Below are 17,824 nucleotides of genomic sequence, written 5' to 3' on the forward strand. Positions count from 1 at the left end.
CCCTGTCTCACTCCTTTCCCAACCACTGCTTCCCTTTCATGCCCCTCGATTCTTATAACGGCCATCTCGTTTCTGTACAAATTGTAAATAGCCTTTCGCTCCCTGTATTTTACCCCTGCCACCTTCAGAATTTGAAAGAGAGTATTCCAGTTAACGTTGTCGAAAACTTTCTCTAAGACTACAAATGCTAGAAACGTAGGTTTGCCTTTTCTTAATCTTTCTTCTAAGATAAGTCGTAAGGTTAGTATTGCCTCACGTGTTCCAACATTTCTACGGAATCCAAACTGATCTTCCCCGAGGTCCGCTTCTACTAGTTTTTCCATTCGTCTGTAAAGAATTCGAGTTAGTATTTTGCAGCTGTGACTTATTAAACTGATAGTTCGGTAATTTTCGCATCTGTCAACACCTGCTTTCTTTGGGATTGGAATTATTATATTATTCTTGAAGTCTGTGGGTATTTCGCCTGTCTCATACATCTTGCTCACCAGATGGTAGAGTTTTGTCATGACTGGCTCTCCCAAGGCCATCAGTACTTCTAATGGAATGTTGTCTATTCCTGGGGCCTTGTTTCGACTCAGGTCTTTCAGTGCTCTTTCAAACTCTTCACGCAGTATCTTATCTCCCATTTCATCTTCATCTACATCCTCTTCCATTTCCATAATATTGTCCTCAAGTACATCGCCCTTGTATAAACCCTCTATATACTCCTTCCACCTTTCTGCTTTCCCTTCTTTGCTTAGAACTGGGTTGCCATCTGAGCTCTTGATATTCATACAAGTGGTTCTCTTCTCTCCAAAGGTCTCTTTAGTTTTCCAGTAGGCAGTATCTATCTTACCCCTAGTGAGATAAGCATCTACATCTTTACATTTGTCCTCTAGCCATCCCTGCTTAGCCATTTTGCACTTCCTGTCGATCTCATTTTTGAGACGTTTGTGTTCCTTTTTGCCTACTTCATTTACTGCATTTTTATATTTTCTCCTTTCATCAATTAAATTCAACATTTCTTCTGTTACCCAAGGATTTCTATTAGCCCTCGTCTTTTTGCCTACTTGTTCGTCTGCTGCCTTCACTACTACATCCCTCAGTGCTACCCATTCTTCTTCTACTGTATTTCTTTCCCCCATTCCTGTCAATTGTTCCTTTATGCTCTCCCTGAAACTCTCTACAACCTCTGGTTCTTTCAGTTTATCTAGGTCCCATCTCCTTAAATTCCCACCTTTTTGCAGTTTCTTCAGTTTCAATCTGCAGTTCATAATCAATATATTGTGGTCAGAATCCACATCTGCCCCTGGAAATGTCTTACAATTTAAAACCTGGTTCCTAAATCTCTGTCTTACCATTATATAATCTCTCTGATGCCTTTTAGTATCTCCATGATTCTTCCAGGTATACAAACTTCTTTTATGATTCTTGAACCAAGTGTTAGCTATGATTAAGTTATGCTCTGTGCAAAATTCTACAAGGCGGCTTCCTCTTTCATTTCTTCCCCCCAATCCATATTCACCTACTATGTTTCCTTCTCTCCCTTTTCCTACTGACGAATTCCAGTCACCCATGACTATTAAATTTTCGTCTCCCTTCACTACCTGAATAATTTCTTTTATCTCGTCATACATTTCATCAATTTCTTCATCGTCTGCAGAGCTAGTTGGCATATAAATTTGTACTACTGTAGTAGGCATGGGCTTTGTGTCTATCTTGGCCACAATAATGCGTTCACTATGCTGTTTGTAGTAGCTAACCCGCACTCCTATTTTTTTATTCATTATTAAACCTACTCCTGCATTACCCCTATTTGATTTTGTATTTATAACCCTGTAATCACCTGACCAAAAGTCTTGTTCCTCCTGCCACCGAACTTCACTAATTACCACTATATCTAACCTATCCATTTCCCTTTTTAAATTTTCTAACCTACCTGCCCGATTAAGGGATCTGACATTCCACGCTCCGATCCGTAGAACGCCAGTTATCTTTCTCCTGATAACGACGCCGTCCTGAGTAGTCCCCGCCCGGAGATCCGAATGGGGGACTATTTTATCTCCGGAATATTTTACCCAAGAGGACGCCATCACCATTTAATCATACAGTAAAGCTGCATGTCCTCGGGAAAAATTACGGCTGTAGTTTCCCCTTGCTTTCAGCCGTTCGTAGTAGCAGCACAGCAAGACCGTTTTGGTTAATGTTACAAGGCCAGATCAGTCAATCATCCAAACTGTTGCCCCTGCAACTACTGAAAAGGCTGCTGCCCCTCTTCAGGAACCACATGTTTGTCTGGCCTCTCAACAGATACCCCTCCGTTGTGGTTGCACCTACGGTACGGCCATCTGTATCGCTGAGGCACGCAAGCCTCCCCACCAACGGCAAGGTCCATGGTTCATGGGGGGGGGGGGGCTGCAAATGGGGAGGCCAATGGCCAAAAAAGTTCCGTACACCATAGTGATATGTGTGGGAATACCAGTATTCAAGAGGAAAAGGTCAAGTTGCGTCGGTAGGTTTCTAAGGTCTTTATCGTGTGGCCAATGATCATGGTTCCACCAAACAAAGAATTATGGGCGTTGAAAGCACCCAAGATTACGAAAGGTGGAGGGACCTGAGAAACGAATGCAAGCAATACGTTCTGAAACACTTCACCATTGCGATGGTGCAGATGGTAATATCCTGAAATTCCCTTATCCGAAGAGCCACAACCTCCACAGGTGTATTAAGAGGCATTAGTTCGCTATATAGTGTGACCAGATAATATGTGCAGACTCCGTCTGATGCCCTATCATTGGTAGCACGATTCTTATCCCTGGTATCCATGAAGTGCTGGAGCCAGTATTGCTGGAAACCAGCTATCGTGAAGGGCAATGCAGAAGGCAGGAGAAACGCTTAAAAGACGGCTTAGAACAGTCTGGTGGTGGAAAAAACCGTTAGCACTGAAGAATAATGTTGTCTATGTACTGCAGGGTTCTGAAGGGACCAAGGAGGCAGGTTTTGTCCTAGGATCACCTGCTACAGCTGGTTGAGGGGTTATGGCATCAACATACATAGGTTGTAGCATCTGCTATATGGTGTGAATTGGGGCCTCACGGGCCACCATACTCTCTGCCTCTCTCACAGGAGTAGAATAGACGGGATCTGGTGGCATGGGAGGCACTGGGATGTCCTCCTCCTTGGAGGACTTTTTCTAATCTTCCCTCTCCTTAGAGGATTTCGAAGCTTGCGAGGGCTCCTCTGAATCAATGTCAAGTAAAGATGATCATCATGAAGCCCTATGACAAACAGCATGTGGTTCCTTTAGCCACTGGCTGGTGTCCACTTGTATACCAGTGAGTGTCCCAAGAGACCTCTTCCTGGCGAGGAAAGTTATGGGAAAGTGCTATGTCTCTGACTGGGAGGTGGGGAACAGTGTCCCTGCTGGGTGGGAAGCTACTGATCCCAAAGTAGACCTGGAGGAAGCAGCAAGAGAGGAGTGCCCAACCATCAGGGAGGCAGGCATGGTTCAGCGACAATGAAGGCCCACTGCAGGAGTTGTAATTAGGCGATGTCGTCGTCGTTGTAGCGTATGACACTGTTCTACATGCTGTGTGCAACTGCTCGAACATCTTCTTGGCCTCTTGATAAGTTATTTTGTCCTGTGTCTTGTATTTTGTATTTGCTTCTCTCTCTGGAAATAGTGCAAGCTGGTGAGCAGGAAGAATTGTGTCTTCCACAGTTGACACAGATGAGGGAGCTTCCCACAAGAAGCATTCGCATGCAACACACACACCCACAATCTACAGATTTACAGATTGGGCTAGCATTGCGATGCAAAGACATTTCAAACAATTTGAGCACTGCCTAGGAGGGGGAGGGGATACGATTTCACATAGCGTCAGTATACAATCACCTTGACCTTTTCAGGCAATGCGGTGCTTGCTTCACCTTCGTGTCTTTCCGTCTTTGCACCCTTCTCTTTAATAAGGTAATACATCCAAAACCCTGCACGTTAGCCATCCATTGGCCGGTGGCAGAGAGGGGGGGGGGGGGCGTTGTGAACCTTCTAATACTAAGATGAAGGTACCAGTAGCGACCTTATTGTCCGTCCGCCCCCTATTTACATGACAGAGAATGTGCACACCCCGTTGCTCCAAGTTGGAATGTAGCTCATCATCAGATTTAAGAGCAGTTCTCAGTTGAAAAAGATGCCCTGAACCATTGTTTATGTGCAGTGACTGTCACCATTATGTCACTCAGCTTGTTACAAGCGAGCAGTGCCCGTGACTGGGCAGGAGATGCTGTTTTGATCATAATGGAGCCACTTTTCCTTTTAGAGATGCCTACTCCTTCCCCAAACTTGTCTTCTAAGTTCACCACAAAGACAGAGTTTTGTTCCCAAGAAGGAATTCCCACCAGTCCTTGCCCAAACCAAGTATTGCGGGGGTATTTCTCTGCTTGCTGCTTAGCTGTTACTTCCCAGCACAGCGTAGCCAGGGAAGGTAACAATGTAAACTCTTGTCTCTCTACATTAAAAGAGGACTGTCCTTTCGTAGAGACTGCTGTGTCTGTGTGGCCACCAGCGGGAGATAACTTGATCCACTTCATTTGCTGCTCATCTGCCATGGTGCCACGCACTCCGAACGGGGGCTCTCGCCATGGGCGCCACCCACCCACAGCAACGGCTATCTGGCCATTAATCCGTTGCTCGGAATCCCCGTACCCCAGTCACAATGAACACGAACTCCTTGGCAGTTTTCAGCTCAGGCACCAACAGTGCGATCTCTGCGTGATCATCTTCCCCAGCCCCCCTGTCCCCCCCCCCCCCCCCCCCCCCCCGACGACAGGATGGCTAACGTGCTGGGTTTTGGGTGTATTACCTTATCAAATAGAAGAGTGCAACGATGGAAAGGCACACAGGTGAAGCAAGCACCGCATTGGGCTACATTCCCTGCACGATCTGCACCTATGGAGCATTTTAAAAATTGATGGCATGTCAAACCCAACAACGGGGGCGTCAGCGAGATAAAGTGTAGAAACTTTCTCAGTATCAAACGCTGCACGAATCTAGTGTGGGTAGTTTGCGATCCGTAAGTTGACACTGCCTCAAGGCAATAACATAGCTCCTAACTTTAATGATTTAACGAGGGGGTCTCAATAAGTAATTCAACACATCTTCTTTCTCGGCCAGTTTCGGATGGAAAAATGCGGAATTAGTTGTGGGACAAAGTGGAGTATTCCCGCTTCAGTCCCTCCGTGATGTTCCGATAAGCGGCAGCGCTATACGTAGCGTTCAAAATGGTGTCTGTAACGAAGGTGCGTTCCAGACAGAGAGCTTTCAATGAATTTCTGTTAGTGGAAACCCAGAGCATCGCAGATATTCATACGCCCTTGCTGAATGTCTACAGAGACCTGGAAGTGAACATAAGCACGATGAGTCGTCACGCATGGCGGCTGGTTGGTCACCCATCCAAAAGCCGGCCACGCCCAACAGCGCTTAACTTCGATGACCTCACGGGAACCGGTACAGGCCAGAGAACCGGGAGATTATGTTTCAAAATAGAGTTTTGTAGCCAAAAGTGTGTGGAATAACATGGTGTATGGAAAACCTGAATAAAACCAACCTGCTTTCAGAAAAAATTGATGCATTACATATTTAATACTCTTCGTAAATTCTGTCAGTAATTATATTTAACTGAAAATAAAAATTTTGTTCCTCTTGGAAGCAACCTGGACGTCTAACAATATAGATCACAAACAATTTCGATGCGTTTTAATTTCTGTCCAGCAACTGTCGCACCTCATCTCTCTATTTCTTGTTGCAGTGTTTGTATTGTAGTGTATTTCTGTAATTAGACCGCTTAATTTCGTTTTCTTAACATTTAAGCAGAATTTTTTTACAATTGTATTACATAAGTTTTCAAAGTTTAGTGATGTACCTCAGCCATCAGAATATTAGTGAGATTACTGTTGTGGTACTATCAAAAGTAACTGTAAAAGATAGTCTGGAGTATGTGTGCGGTGTATAAAAGGGATCGTTCGTTGTGTGTGCGCAGGTTCCTGAACAACAAGTTCGAGGACTCCTACACGCCGACGATAGAGGACTTCCACCGCAAGCTGTACCGCATCCGCGGGGAGGTGCACCAACTGGACATCCTCGACACGTCCGGCAACCACCCGTTCCCCGCCATGCGCCGCCTCTCCTTCCTCACAGGTAGGCAGACACGCGCCCAGCGGACACCTCTCAAGCAGCGTCTACTGCGTCACCACAGAGCTGGAGTCTTACGTACATCGTCTAGGCACGATCACCTGCATCTTTACGTCAGCCAGTACTTTTGTTGGTTGGTTTTGGGGTTTGATGGGGGCTAAACATCGAGGTCATCAGTCCCCTGTTCCAAACAGACATACTTGGAAAAGGCCTATACAGTAAAAGCGTAACCTCCGCACCCAGATGGAGGGAACAGCAAGGGGTGCAGAGCTAAAATGAACACGGCAATAACGTAAAATAGAGGACACTTAAAAGGAGCAGAGCAAATAGTTGACTAGAGTAAAACAGACTACAGTGGTTGATGGATCGGGTAAAAGGTCAACCACTCAACTGCAAATGAAGAACCTCCAGCTGGAAAGCGTTGATAGAGGTACCAACACAACTTGTTACCATAAAAGACACTATTTTGGTACCCACGTCACAATTAAAAGTCACTGGAGTGGGTGTAGCCTGAGAAATCATGCGAGAGCGCCCACGCTAGAGTGAGTGATAAAACCCATCTACACGGATAAAACGTAAAACTGAGACAGCTATAGAGGCATCATCGCCTAGAATTAAAGGAAGTGCAGCTGGTAAATTGAAGGACTGCCGCAAGGGGGCTAAAAGGGGGCAGTCGATCAGAAGACGGACCACTGTCAGCCCCGCATCACAGCGACACTTGGCCGGGTTCTCACGGCGAAGGAGATAGCTGTGGGTCAACCGCGTATGTCCAATTCGGAGACGGCAGAGAACAACTGAGTCCCTACGCGTGCTCCTCAAGGATGAGTTCCATACGGCCATGGACGACATTACCATGCGGAGCTTATTTGGCGCGTTCAAGACAGACCATTCAGAGCTCCAGACGTCGCGGACCTTGCGATATAGGGCTGACCGGAGGTCTCTTTTCCACGAGACCAAGCTCCAGGGGTGGCGAAGTGGTTGCCTGCTTGGCCAACCAATCGACACGTTCGTTTCCTGGAATGCCGATGTGGCCCGGGGTCCACGCAAACGTCGCTGAATGATCACACTCGGCGAGAGCAAAAACAGCATCTTGAATACCGCGCACCAAAGGGTCCCGAGAAAAACACTGGTCGAGTGCTTGCAATCAACTCAGGGAGTAACTGCATATGACAAATTACTCCCCAGGGCAGGAGGAAAGGTGAGCGAGTGCACGATAAAGAGCAACCAGCTCCGCAGTGAAAACACTGCTCCCACAAGGCAGGGAATGCTGCTCAATGTAGTCGCCGTGGATGAAAGCAAACCCAGTGCGTCCATTGACCACAGAACCACCGGTATAGACTACATCTGCATCGCGAAACGAGGCAAGAAGAGCCGTGAATTGTTGACGAAGACTGGCAGGTGGAACGGAGGACTTGGAGTCGCAGGACAAAACCAAGCAAAGCCGCAAGCGAGGGAGGGACCAAGGTGAGGTAGAAGGATGGAGGAAGGGGAAAGGACTGGAGTGGCGAGAGAAGGGAACGAACGCGGACCGCAATCGGGAGACCCGACCTAGGCCGCCGTCGCAGTACTTTTGTGTTGTTGTGTTTTTTTTTTTTTTTTTTTTTTTTTTGGTAGGGTTTAAGGGCGCTCAACTGCTGAGGTCATTAGCGCCCAGTCACTGGTGTCAGAGCACAAGGAACCTGCTAAAACTCAAGGGGATGGGGGGACATCAAAAGGACCGGACAAAGATGCAGATGAAATAAGTAAAAGGTTAAATGTCTTTGGTCAAGCCAGTTAAAGTTATAAAACGCAGAAGACGAGCAGCTGCTCGAGCGTCATCAGCTAAAACATCCGGTAAGGTAGATGGCAGGGACAGGACAACACGAAATTGACTAAAACGGGGACACGACAATAAAACATGGCGCACCGTTAATGCCTGACCACAAGGGCACTGTGGGGCTGGGTCACCAGAGAGCAGGTAGCGGTGGCTAAACCGGCAATGCCCAATCCGCAACCTGGTCAGAAGGACCTCCTCACGCCGAGATGGTCGGGAGGAAGTTGTCCAAGCAGTTGGGAGCGGTTTTACTGCCCGGAGCTTGTTTCCTTGGAGGGATGACCAAGCATCCCACCACAAGGACACAAGCCTCTTACAGACATCCCCACAAACGTCAGATGACGGGACACAATGGGAGGCTGGGCGAGGCTGGAGGACTGCAGCCTTGGCTGCAGCATCCGCAGCCTCATTCCCAGGCACTCCCACATGTCCGGGGACCCACAGAAGGCTGACAGAACCGCCATTATCAGCGAAACTATGGAGGGACTGCTGTATTCGGTGAATCAAGGGATGGACCGGATAGGGAGCCCCAAGGCTCTGAAGAGCACTGAGAGAGTCAGTGCAGAGGACATACGATGAATGGCGGTGGCGGCAGGCATACTGAATGGCCTGATGGAGAGCAAAAAGCTCGGCCGTAAAGCTGGAACATTGGTCAAGGAGCCGGTATTTAAAGGTGGCGGTCCCGACGACAAAGGCACAGCCGACACCATCGTCAGTTTTGGAGCCATCGGTGTAAATAAAGGTGTGACCAGCAAGTCGAGCACGAAGTTCGACAAACCGTGAGCAATACACAGCAGCCGGAGTACCCTCCTTCGGGAGTGAGCTGAGGTCGAGATAAATACGAACCGGAGCCTGGAGCCAAGGTGGTGTCGGGCTCTCACCCTCTCTGAAGGTGGTAGGGAGGGCAAAATCCAATTGTCGAAGCAGGCGACGGAAGCGGACTCCGGGGGGCAGCAGGGCAGACACATATAACCCGTACTGACGGTCGAGAGAATCAGCGAAGAAGGACTTGTAAGAGGGGTGGTCGGGCATAGACAACAGCCGGCAGGCATACCGACACAGCAGTATGTCGCGCCGGTAGGTCAACGGTAACTCGGCAGCTTCAGCGTAAAGACTCTCGACAGGACTAGTGTAGAAGGCTCCGGTCGCAAGACGTATCCCCCGATGGTGGATGGAGTTGAGCCGGCGTAAGAGGGATGGCCGAGCGGACGAGTAGACGAAGCTCCCATAATCCAGCTTCGATCGGACTATGGACCGATACAAGCGAAGCAGGACAGTGCGATCCGCTCCCCAAGATGAACCGCTAAGAACTCTGAGGACATTAAGGGAACGTGTACAACGGGCCGCCAAATAAGAGACATGTGGAGACCAACACAGTTTCCGGTCCAACGTGAGCCCTAGAAACTTAGTTGTGTCCACGAATGGGAGAACAACGGGACCAAGATGTAAGGATGGCGGAAGGAACGCTTTATATCGCCAAAAGTTGATACAAACCGTCTTCTCTTCAGAGAACCGGAAGCCATTTGCCACGCTCCATGAGTAGAGGCTGTCTAGACAACGCTGGAGGCAGCGCTCCAGGAGGCATGTTCTCTGGGCACTGCAGTAGATCGCGAAGTCATCGACAAAGAGAGAGCCTGAGACATTAGGTGGAATGCAATCCATAATTGGATTGATCGCGATGGCAAAAAGGGCTACGCTCAAGACGGAGCCCTGAGGCACTCCGTTCTCCTGGAGGAAGACGTCGGACAATACGGAACCCACACGTACCCTAAACTTTCGATCCGTTAAAAAGGAATCAATAAAAAGGGGCAGACGACCGCGTAGGCCCCACTTGTGCATAGTGCGGAGGATACCTCCTCTCCAACAGGTATCATAAGCCTTCTCCAAGTCAAAGAACACGGCGACCGTTTGGCGCCTTCGCAAAAAGTTGTTCATGATGAATGTCGACAAGGTCACAAGGTGGTCAACAGCGGAGCGGCGGCGACGAAAGCCGCATTGGACATTAGTAAGTAGTCGTCGAGATTCAAGAATCCAAACTAACCGAGCATTAACCATGCGCTCCATCACCTTACAGACACAGCTTGTAAGAGAAATGGGGCGGTAACTAGAAGGAAGGTGTCTATCCTTCCCGGGTTTGGGTATAGGAACAACAACGGCGTCACGCCAACGCATGGGGACCTGACCTTCGGTCCAGACGCGATTGTAGGTACGAAGAAGGAAGCTTTTGCCCGCCGGAGAAAGGTGGGCCAGCATCTGAACGTGAATGGCATCTGGCCCCGGAGCAGAGGACCGGGACAGTGCAAGCGCACGTTCGAGTTCCCGCATGGTAAAGGGGGCATTGTAAGTCTCCAGATTCAGCGAGTGGAATGAAGGTCGCCGAGCCTCGTCTGCCTCTTTCCTGGGAAGGAAGGCAGGATGGTAATGGGCGGAGCTTGAAACCTCCGCGAAAAAGCGGCCAAAGGCGTTGGAGACAGCCACAGGATCAACAAGGACCTCATTACCTGAGGTCAGGCCAGGTACCGAGGAGTGGGCCTTAATGCCCGACAGCCGGCGCAGGCTACCCCAAACTACGGAAGAGGGAGTAAAACTGGTAAAGGAGCTCGTGAAAGAGGCCCAGCAAGCTTTTTTGCTGTCTTTGATGACTCTACGGCATTGCGCTCGGAGTCGTTTGTATTCAATACAATTCGCCAACGTAGGATGGCGGCGAAGGGTGCGTAAAGCACGTCGTCGAGCACGGATAGCGTCCCTACAAGCCTCGTTCCACCAGGGGACGGAAACGCGACGGGAAGAAGAAGTAGTACGAGGTATGGAACGTTCGGCAGCATTGATGATAACAGCCGTGAGGTATTCGACCTGACTGTCACAACTGGAAAAATCGCGGTCCGGAAAGGTCGCCAGGGAGGAGTAAAGTCCCCAGTCAGCTTTCAGTATGCTCCAGCGCGAAGGACGTGGGGATGGGGTGTGGTGCAGGAGACGAACGACACAGGGGAAGTGGTCGCTCGAAGAGGTGTCAGAAAGGACATACCACTCGAACCGACGGGCAAGAGTGGTAGAACAGATCGAGAGGTCCAAGTGGGAGTAGGTATGAGTAGAGTCCGAGAGGAAAGTCGGGGCGCCGGTATTGAGGCAGACAAGATTGAGATGGTTGAAGACATCCGCCAAGAGTGAGCCTCTTTGACAGGATGCAGGAGAGCCCCAAAGGGGATGATGGGCATTGAAGTCGCCAAACAATAAGAACGGCGGGGGAAGCTGATCGATCAGGTGCATCAGGTCAGCCCGACTAACAGCAGATGACGGTGGAGTGTAGACGGTACAAACGGAAAAAGTAAAAGCAGAAAGAGTAATGCGGATAGCTATTGCTTGGAGTGGGGTGGTCAACGGGATGGGATGGTAATATACATCGTCCCGAACGAGCAACATGACCCCACCATGAGCTGGGATACCGTCCACAGGGGCGAGGTCATACCGCTCCGAGGTATAGTGGGAAAAGGCAATACGGTCAGTCGGGCGCAACTTGGTTTCCTGGAGACCAAGGACGAGCGGACAGTGCAGGCGGAGGAGCAGTTGTAATTCCTCCCGATGAGATCGAATACCCCTTATGTTCCAATGAAACAACGCCATTGCTAGTCAAAAAGTTGGGGGAACGAGACGGGGAAGAGCTGGTCACCTCGATGGCCGCGGAGGGCCAGGTTGCGAGGCAACAACGCTACAACTGACGGCAGGCGGATCCGGTTCCATCGACTCGTCGCCAGCTGCGGCCGCTGTCCCTGATTGTGTAGGAGGGGCCGCATCATTTGCCGACAAAAGGCCGGCGGAACGCCTGGCAGCAGAGTGTCCCGGCGAAACTGAGGACGGCCGGGAGCAGCGACTCACGGATGAAGCGTCAGATGAAACGCGCCGGGGTGGAGAGGGGGATAGAGATTTCTTCTTGGAGGCCTTCTTGGAAGGCCGAGGAGGTACAGGGATGGTGGGCTGGACCCGAAGAAGGTCCTCACGCGCGGGGTCCGTTTTGGAACGCCGGACCTCGGAAGCCGGGGTCCGGAACGTGTCCCCGATGGACGCCTGAGAAGAGGATCGCTTCTCAGGTGGCGTGGGGGGAGGAGGAGGAGGAAGGGTGGCCCCTGGGGCAGGGGGGGTGGGGGCCGCGGGGGAGGAGGATTTGGAAGGGAGGGATTTGGGAGGCGGAGGCAGAGCCCCCTGACGGGCAGAGGAGGCGGAGGGGGGACAGGATAGAGGTGAGGATACAGCGGAAGGAGTGGACACAACGGAGGCAAACGAAGTGGCCAGTGACACGGGATGAAGGCAGTCATACTTCTTCCTGGCCTCAGAATAAGAGAGCCGATCCAAAGTTTTGAGTTCCTGTATCTTTTTCTCCTTCTGATAGGCGGGGCAGTCCGGGGACCTAGGCGAGTGGACGCCAGGACAATTAGGGCACCGAGGTGGTGGGGTGCAAGTATGTTCCTCACGAAGAGGACGTCCACAGTCGCCACAAAGGGGCTCAGCCTCACACCGGGACGACATGTGCCCAAAGCGCAAACACCTAAAACAGCGCATAGGAGGCGGGATGTAAGGTCGCACGTCGCACCGGTAGCACATCACCTTTACCTTCTCCGGGAGAACGTCCCCCTCGAAGGCGAGGATAAAGGCCCCGGTGTCGATGCGACGGTCCTTGGGGCCGCGCTGGACTCGCCGGACGAAATGCACGCCGCGGCGCTCCAGGTTGGCCCTGAGCTCCTCATCAGATTGTAGCAGGAGGTCACGATGAAAAATGACCCCCTGCGTCCTATTGAGTGCCAGATGTGGGACAATGGAGACTGGGATGTCCCCTAGGCGGTCGCACGCCTGGAGTGCCGCCGATTGTGTGGCAGAGGTGGTCTTGATAAGAACGGACCCCGATCTCATCTTGCTGAGAGCCTCGATTTCCCCGAAGACGTCCTCAATGTGTTGAACAAAGAACATGGGCTTGGAGGTGGCGAACGTCCCCCCATCTGTTCGAGAACAGACCAAATAGCGGGGGAAGTACTTCGCCCCAAGCCGGCGGGCCTGTCCCTCCTCCCATGGAGTGGCCAAGGGGGAAAGGGCAGGAGAACCAGAACTAGAAACCGTACCTTTTCGTTTGGAAGACTCGGCCGCAGAGCGACCTGATACATGCTGACGTTTCATGTGCGAAACGTCCGCCCCGATACCACCCACTCCGACCAGGGGCTCTCCCCACGGGCGCCACCCAGCCGCAGCAAGGGCCACCTGGCAGGATGACCATTGCCGGGAGTCCTGATGCCCCAAGGAGACGGGCATCTACTCCTTGGCCAACGTGGGGAGGGTGCAGCTCAGGTATCGGCAGTACGATCCCTGTGTTGTCAGGGGGCTACAACCTAGAGGGTACATGACGACCCCACCACAACGGGCTGGCTACCGTGCTGGATTTCTGGTGCCATGGAAAGTCCATCATGATCGCTGGTGCAGATGGAGAGGCACTATGGGCGTAACGTGGACAACCCATCAGGCGTTTAGGCCCAATTTGAGGAATAATGGGTATGGTGACAACGCCGGTGCAATGCTGAGTGCCAAGGTCTTAGTGCACTTAGGACCAGTGGTACACCATGTAAGGTGTCCTTCCCCAAAAGGCTCGTACTTCTGTAAAATTTTGAAAAATGGAGGTCAAACCCCAAGGGGGACCATCACATTAAGGCCAAAACATTTGAGACTCCTTTTAGTCGCCTCTTACGACAGGCAGGAATACCGCGGGCCTATTCTAATCCCCGGACCCGCAGGGGGCGTGTTGTTGTGTAAAGACAAACCTTATTTCTTTCCTCTTGTAATGTAGACCATAAGATACTTTCACGTAACAGAAATTTCATATGTATATCATAAAGTACGTTTACACGGACAACAAAAAATTGTATGTTGCTGTACAAAATTGCCCTTCTCACTAACTGAAGCAACATGCCGACAATACTGCCAGCTAATGTTGCCCATCAATATTTGCGGCAAAACATTTCTGGGCAGAATTGATTAAACGGTCCCCACAGTATTGTTGCGAAATGGACGAAAGCGAAATGCTGGGAGTAACTACGGCTCTCTTGCATTTGCTTTCCAGAAAGAGAAAAGTTAGCAGGATAAAAAGAGAAATCGGGCTTTGTGAACGTGTTCTTTTTTAAAGTAAGCGAACTGCTGTCGAAACTTTAACTCGTGAACTTTTCCTGAATACACTTCCAGAATATTGAAACACGATTTAAATTTATCGTAAATGCAATTCGTCCAAGAACTGGTATGCCCAAAACCAGTATGAAAGACTGTACCAGCCGCAACCTGACTGGCATCAACTTTATTTTCTACTCCTTGCGATTAATGCACCAGTTTGATGTATAATACCTCTTATAAAGGACACATCTCATCGATATGACTCTGCAGCGCTTTGGTTTAAGGAGTCACGGAATCGAATGTCTATGTTAATATTTTGTCACCCATCGTACAATATGAGAACTATGAATTTCAATGCGAGAACTACGAATTTCATAAACACAATACACGTACGAACAGTCTTCTGAGAGTTTAAAACGGTAACGAAAACACCAATCACAACAATTACGGCTGGAACATTGCTGCCCATGCATATTAAAAGCACGTTATGATACTTAAAAACGCTTAGAACACTTATCCTACGTAAAACAGAATTGTACCTCACTGTTGCAGGTCCTCTGCAATGACTGTACCAGCGGGATGATCCCCCCTCAGATTGCTTTCTTCCTATATACACTCAGACGAAAGACGAAGCACCACGAAGGAATTATCCAAATAGGACAGAAATCTGTACATGTGAAGTGCATGAAAAGACAAACAAATGATTACAATTTCACAAAAATTGGATGATTTATTCAAGAGAAAGAGTTTCACAAATGAGCAACTCAGTAATGCGTTGGTCCACCTCTGGCCCTTATGCAAGCACTTATTCGGCTTGGCACTGATCAGAGTTCTTGGACGTTCTTCTGAGAGATCTCGTGCCAAATTCTGTTCACCTAGCACGTTAGACCGTCAAAATCCTGACTTGGTAGGAGAGCACTGCCCATAACACTTCAGACGTTCTCAGTTGTGGAGAGACCCGGCGCCCTTTCTGGCCAAGGTAGGATTTGGCAAGCACGAAGACAAGCAGTAGAAACTCTCACCATGTACGGGAGGTCATTATCTTGCTGAAATGTAAGCGCAGAATGGCTTAGCCGCTGATGAAACTTCCAGGCTGTATGGCCGCGGTCAAAAAAAACTTCCTATTCCTGACGTTTCGTCCAGAGCTATGCCTGACATCTTCGGAGGTGCTCCTGACGACGCTGAGTCGGAGAGCGACGTAACTACTGTGCAAAGTGGGCGTGGTCGAGTTTACACGTGATTAGCAGAGAGAATCTTTGTCAGACTTAAAACTTAACTATCGATTGTCGCCTGTCAAGCATAAAAACTTATCAATCGATTCTGCTGAGCCACTGTCCACGTATCATTAAGTTTCATGGCTTCTTCTTTACTGTTATAATTATCACTATGCTTATGTATTTCGATGGCATCTCTACATAGTCGCGGTTAATTGTCATAAACCAAATTTTATCCATGACAATCGCTTAAATTTGTTCTCAACTATCGAACGTTCATCGATTCTTACGCTTACGTTTAAATGCAAATTATACTGTTCATACAGCATAGCAGCAGATGTACGATGAATAGAAAAAGAAGTAATACGTATTGTTTGTTCTTACAATGAGCTATCTTATCAGTAAAGCCGAGGTTTCTTCACAATGTTTGCCCGCAACTAACGTTGTTCCATTTATAATACGAATTCTTCCACATGTATTGTTTTCTGCTGTTTCCATATTTCATCAAAACCAATAACTCATATTCCACATTATGTAATTCGGCGGTGATCATTGCCCTTCATTGAGAGATCAACCACAGATAGCTAGCGGGAGTAACCATAAGTTCGTAATATTAACGGTAACTTTTGTCGTGATCCCACCGCCCCCTGCTGCACAACAAGGAGACTGAAGGACTGAGTGCATAACATTACAAAAATCCCAGCTTGTATACATTCATGAAGATTGCAAATCTTTAAATAAAATAACACCAACATTCACCTGTGAATTAAATTACTGGCCATTAAAATTGCTTCACAAAGAAGAAATGCAGATGATAAACGGGTATTCAATGGACAAATATATTACACTAAAACTGACATGTGATTACATTTTAACGCAATTTGGGTGCATAGGTCCTGAGAAATCAGTACCCAGAACAACCACCTGTAGCCGTAATTACGGCCTTGATTCGCCTGAGCATTGAGTCGAACAGAGCTTGGATGGCGTGTACAGGTACAGCTGCCCATGCAGCTTCAACACGATACCAAAGTTCATCAAGAGCAGGGACTGGCGTATTGTGACGAGCCAGTTGCTCGGCCACCATTGACCAGACGTTTTCAATTGGTGAGAGATCTGGAGAATGTGCTGGCCAGGGCAGCACTCGGACATTTTCTGTATCCAGAAAGCCCCGTACAGGACCTGCAACATGCGGTCGTGCATTATCCTCCTGAAATGTAGGGTTTCGCAGGGATCGAATGAAGGGTAGAGCCACCGGTCGTAACACATCTGAAATGTAACGTTCACTGTTAAAAGTGCCATCAATGCGAACAAGAGGTGACCGAGTCGTGTAACCAATGGCACCCCATACCATCACGCCGGGTGATACGCCAGTATGGCGATGACGAATACACGCTTCCAATGTGCGTTCACAGCGAAGTCGCTAAATACGGATGCGACCATCGTAATGCCGTAAACAGACCCTGGATTCACCCGAAAAAATTACGTTTTGCCAGTCGTGCACCCAGGTTCGTCGTTGAGTACACCATCGCAGGCACTCCTGTCTGTGATGCAACGTCAAGGGTAACCGCAGCCATGCTCTTCGAGCTGATAGCCCATGGTGCTGCAAACATCGTCGAACTGTTCGTGCAGATGGTTGTATCTTGCAAACGTCCCCATCTGTTGACTGAGGGATCGAGACGGGGCTGCACGATCCGCTACAGCCATGTGGATAAGATGCCTGTCATCTCGACTGCTAGTGATACGAGGCCGTTGGGATCCAGCACGGTTTTCCGTATTACCCTCCTGAACCCACAGATTCCATATTCTGCTAACAGTCATTGGATCTCTACCAACGCGAGCAGCAATGTCGCGATACGATAAACCGCAATCGCGATAGGCTACAATCCGACCTTTATCAAAGTCGGAAACGTGATGGTACGCATTTCTCCTCCTTACACGAGCCATCACAACAACGTTTCACCAAGCAACGCCGGTCAACTGCTGTTTGTGTATGAGAAATCGGTTGGAAACTTTCCTCATGTCAGCACGTTGTAGGTGTCGCCACCGGCGCCAACCTTGTGTGAATGCTCTGAAAAGCTAATAATTTGCATGTCGCAGCATCTTCTTCCTGTCGGTTAAATTTCGCGTCTCTTGCACGTCATCTTCGTGGTGTAGTGATTTTAATGGCCAGTAGAGTACATTCCAGAAGCTTTGACTTACAATTTAATGTTAACATGAATTAGGAAAACTCTGCTATGCCGTTAGAGCTACTAGTTTTCTAAGGAAGAGGTGGCTTTTCGAGTATTCTTACTTGTCCTTCTGTGGGCCATCAGTAACACTGATAAAAATGTTAAAGAGCGCTTCGCATTACGACGCTGTATACGCGTCGGAGAGTCAGTTTCTGACTGCGAAAATTAGCAGTTAATTCAGAACGAGAAGACATGATTACCGCGTGTGGTTGTAGTACTCCAGACTAAACGACTTTACATGCACATGGCACCTCACAGT

General features: G+C 49.1%; 2 protein-coding genes across 2 annotated transcripts in view; one reads left to right on the top strand and one right to left on the bottom strand.

Annotated features, from left to right (window-relative positions):
* The window catches only part of LOC124605440 (calcium uptake protein 3, mitochondrial-like), a 212,550-nt gene that overhangs the window by 147,754 nt on the left and 46,972 nt on the right, over window positions 1-17,824 (bottom strand). The gene's annotated exons all lie outside the window — the stretch shown is intronic.
* Window positions 6,078-17,824, top strand: part of LOC124605991 (GTP-binding protein Rhes) — a 621,089-nt gene continuing 609,342 nt past the window's right edge. Inside the window, exon 1 of the mRNA XM_047137953.1 lies at window positions 6,078-6,175. Coding sequence (XP_046993909.1) covers window positions 6,151-6,175 — 25 coding nt within the window. The 5' untranslated portion in view covers window positions 6,078-6,150. The remainder of the gene's footprint in view (window positions 6,176-17,824) is intronic.

The sequence above is a fragment of the Schistocerca americana genome, chromosome 3 (assembly GCF_021461395.2).
Source record: "Schistocerca americana isolate TAMUIC-IGC-003095 chromosome 3, iqSchAmer2.1, whole genome shotgun sequence".
Lineage (NCBI taxonomy): Eukaryota > Metazoa > Arthropoda > Insecta > Orthoptera > Acrididae > Schistocerca > Schistocerca americana.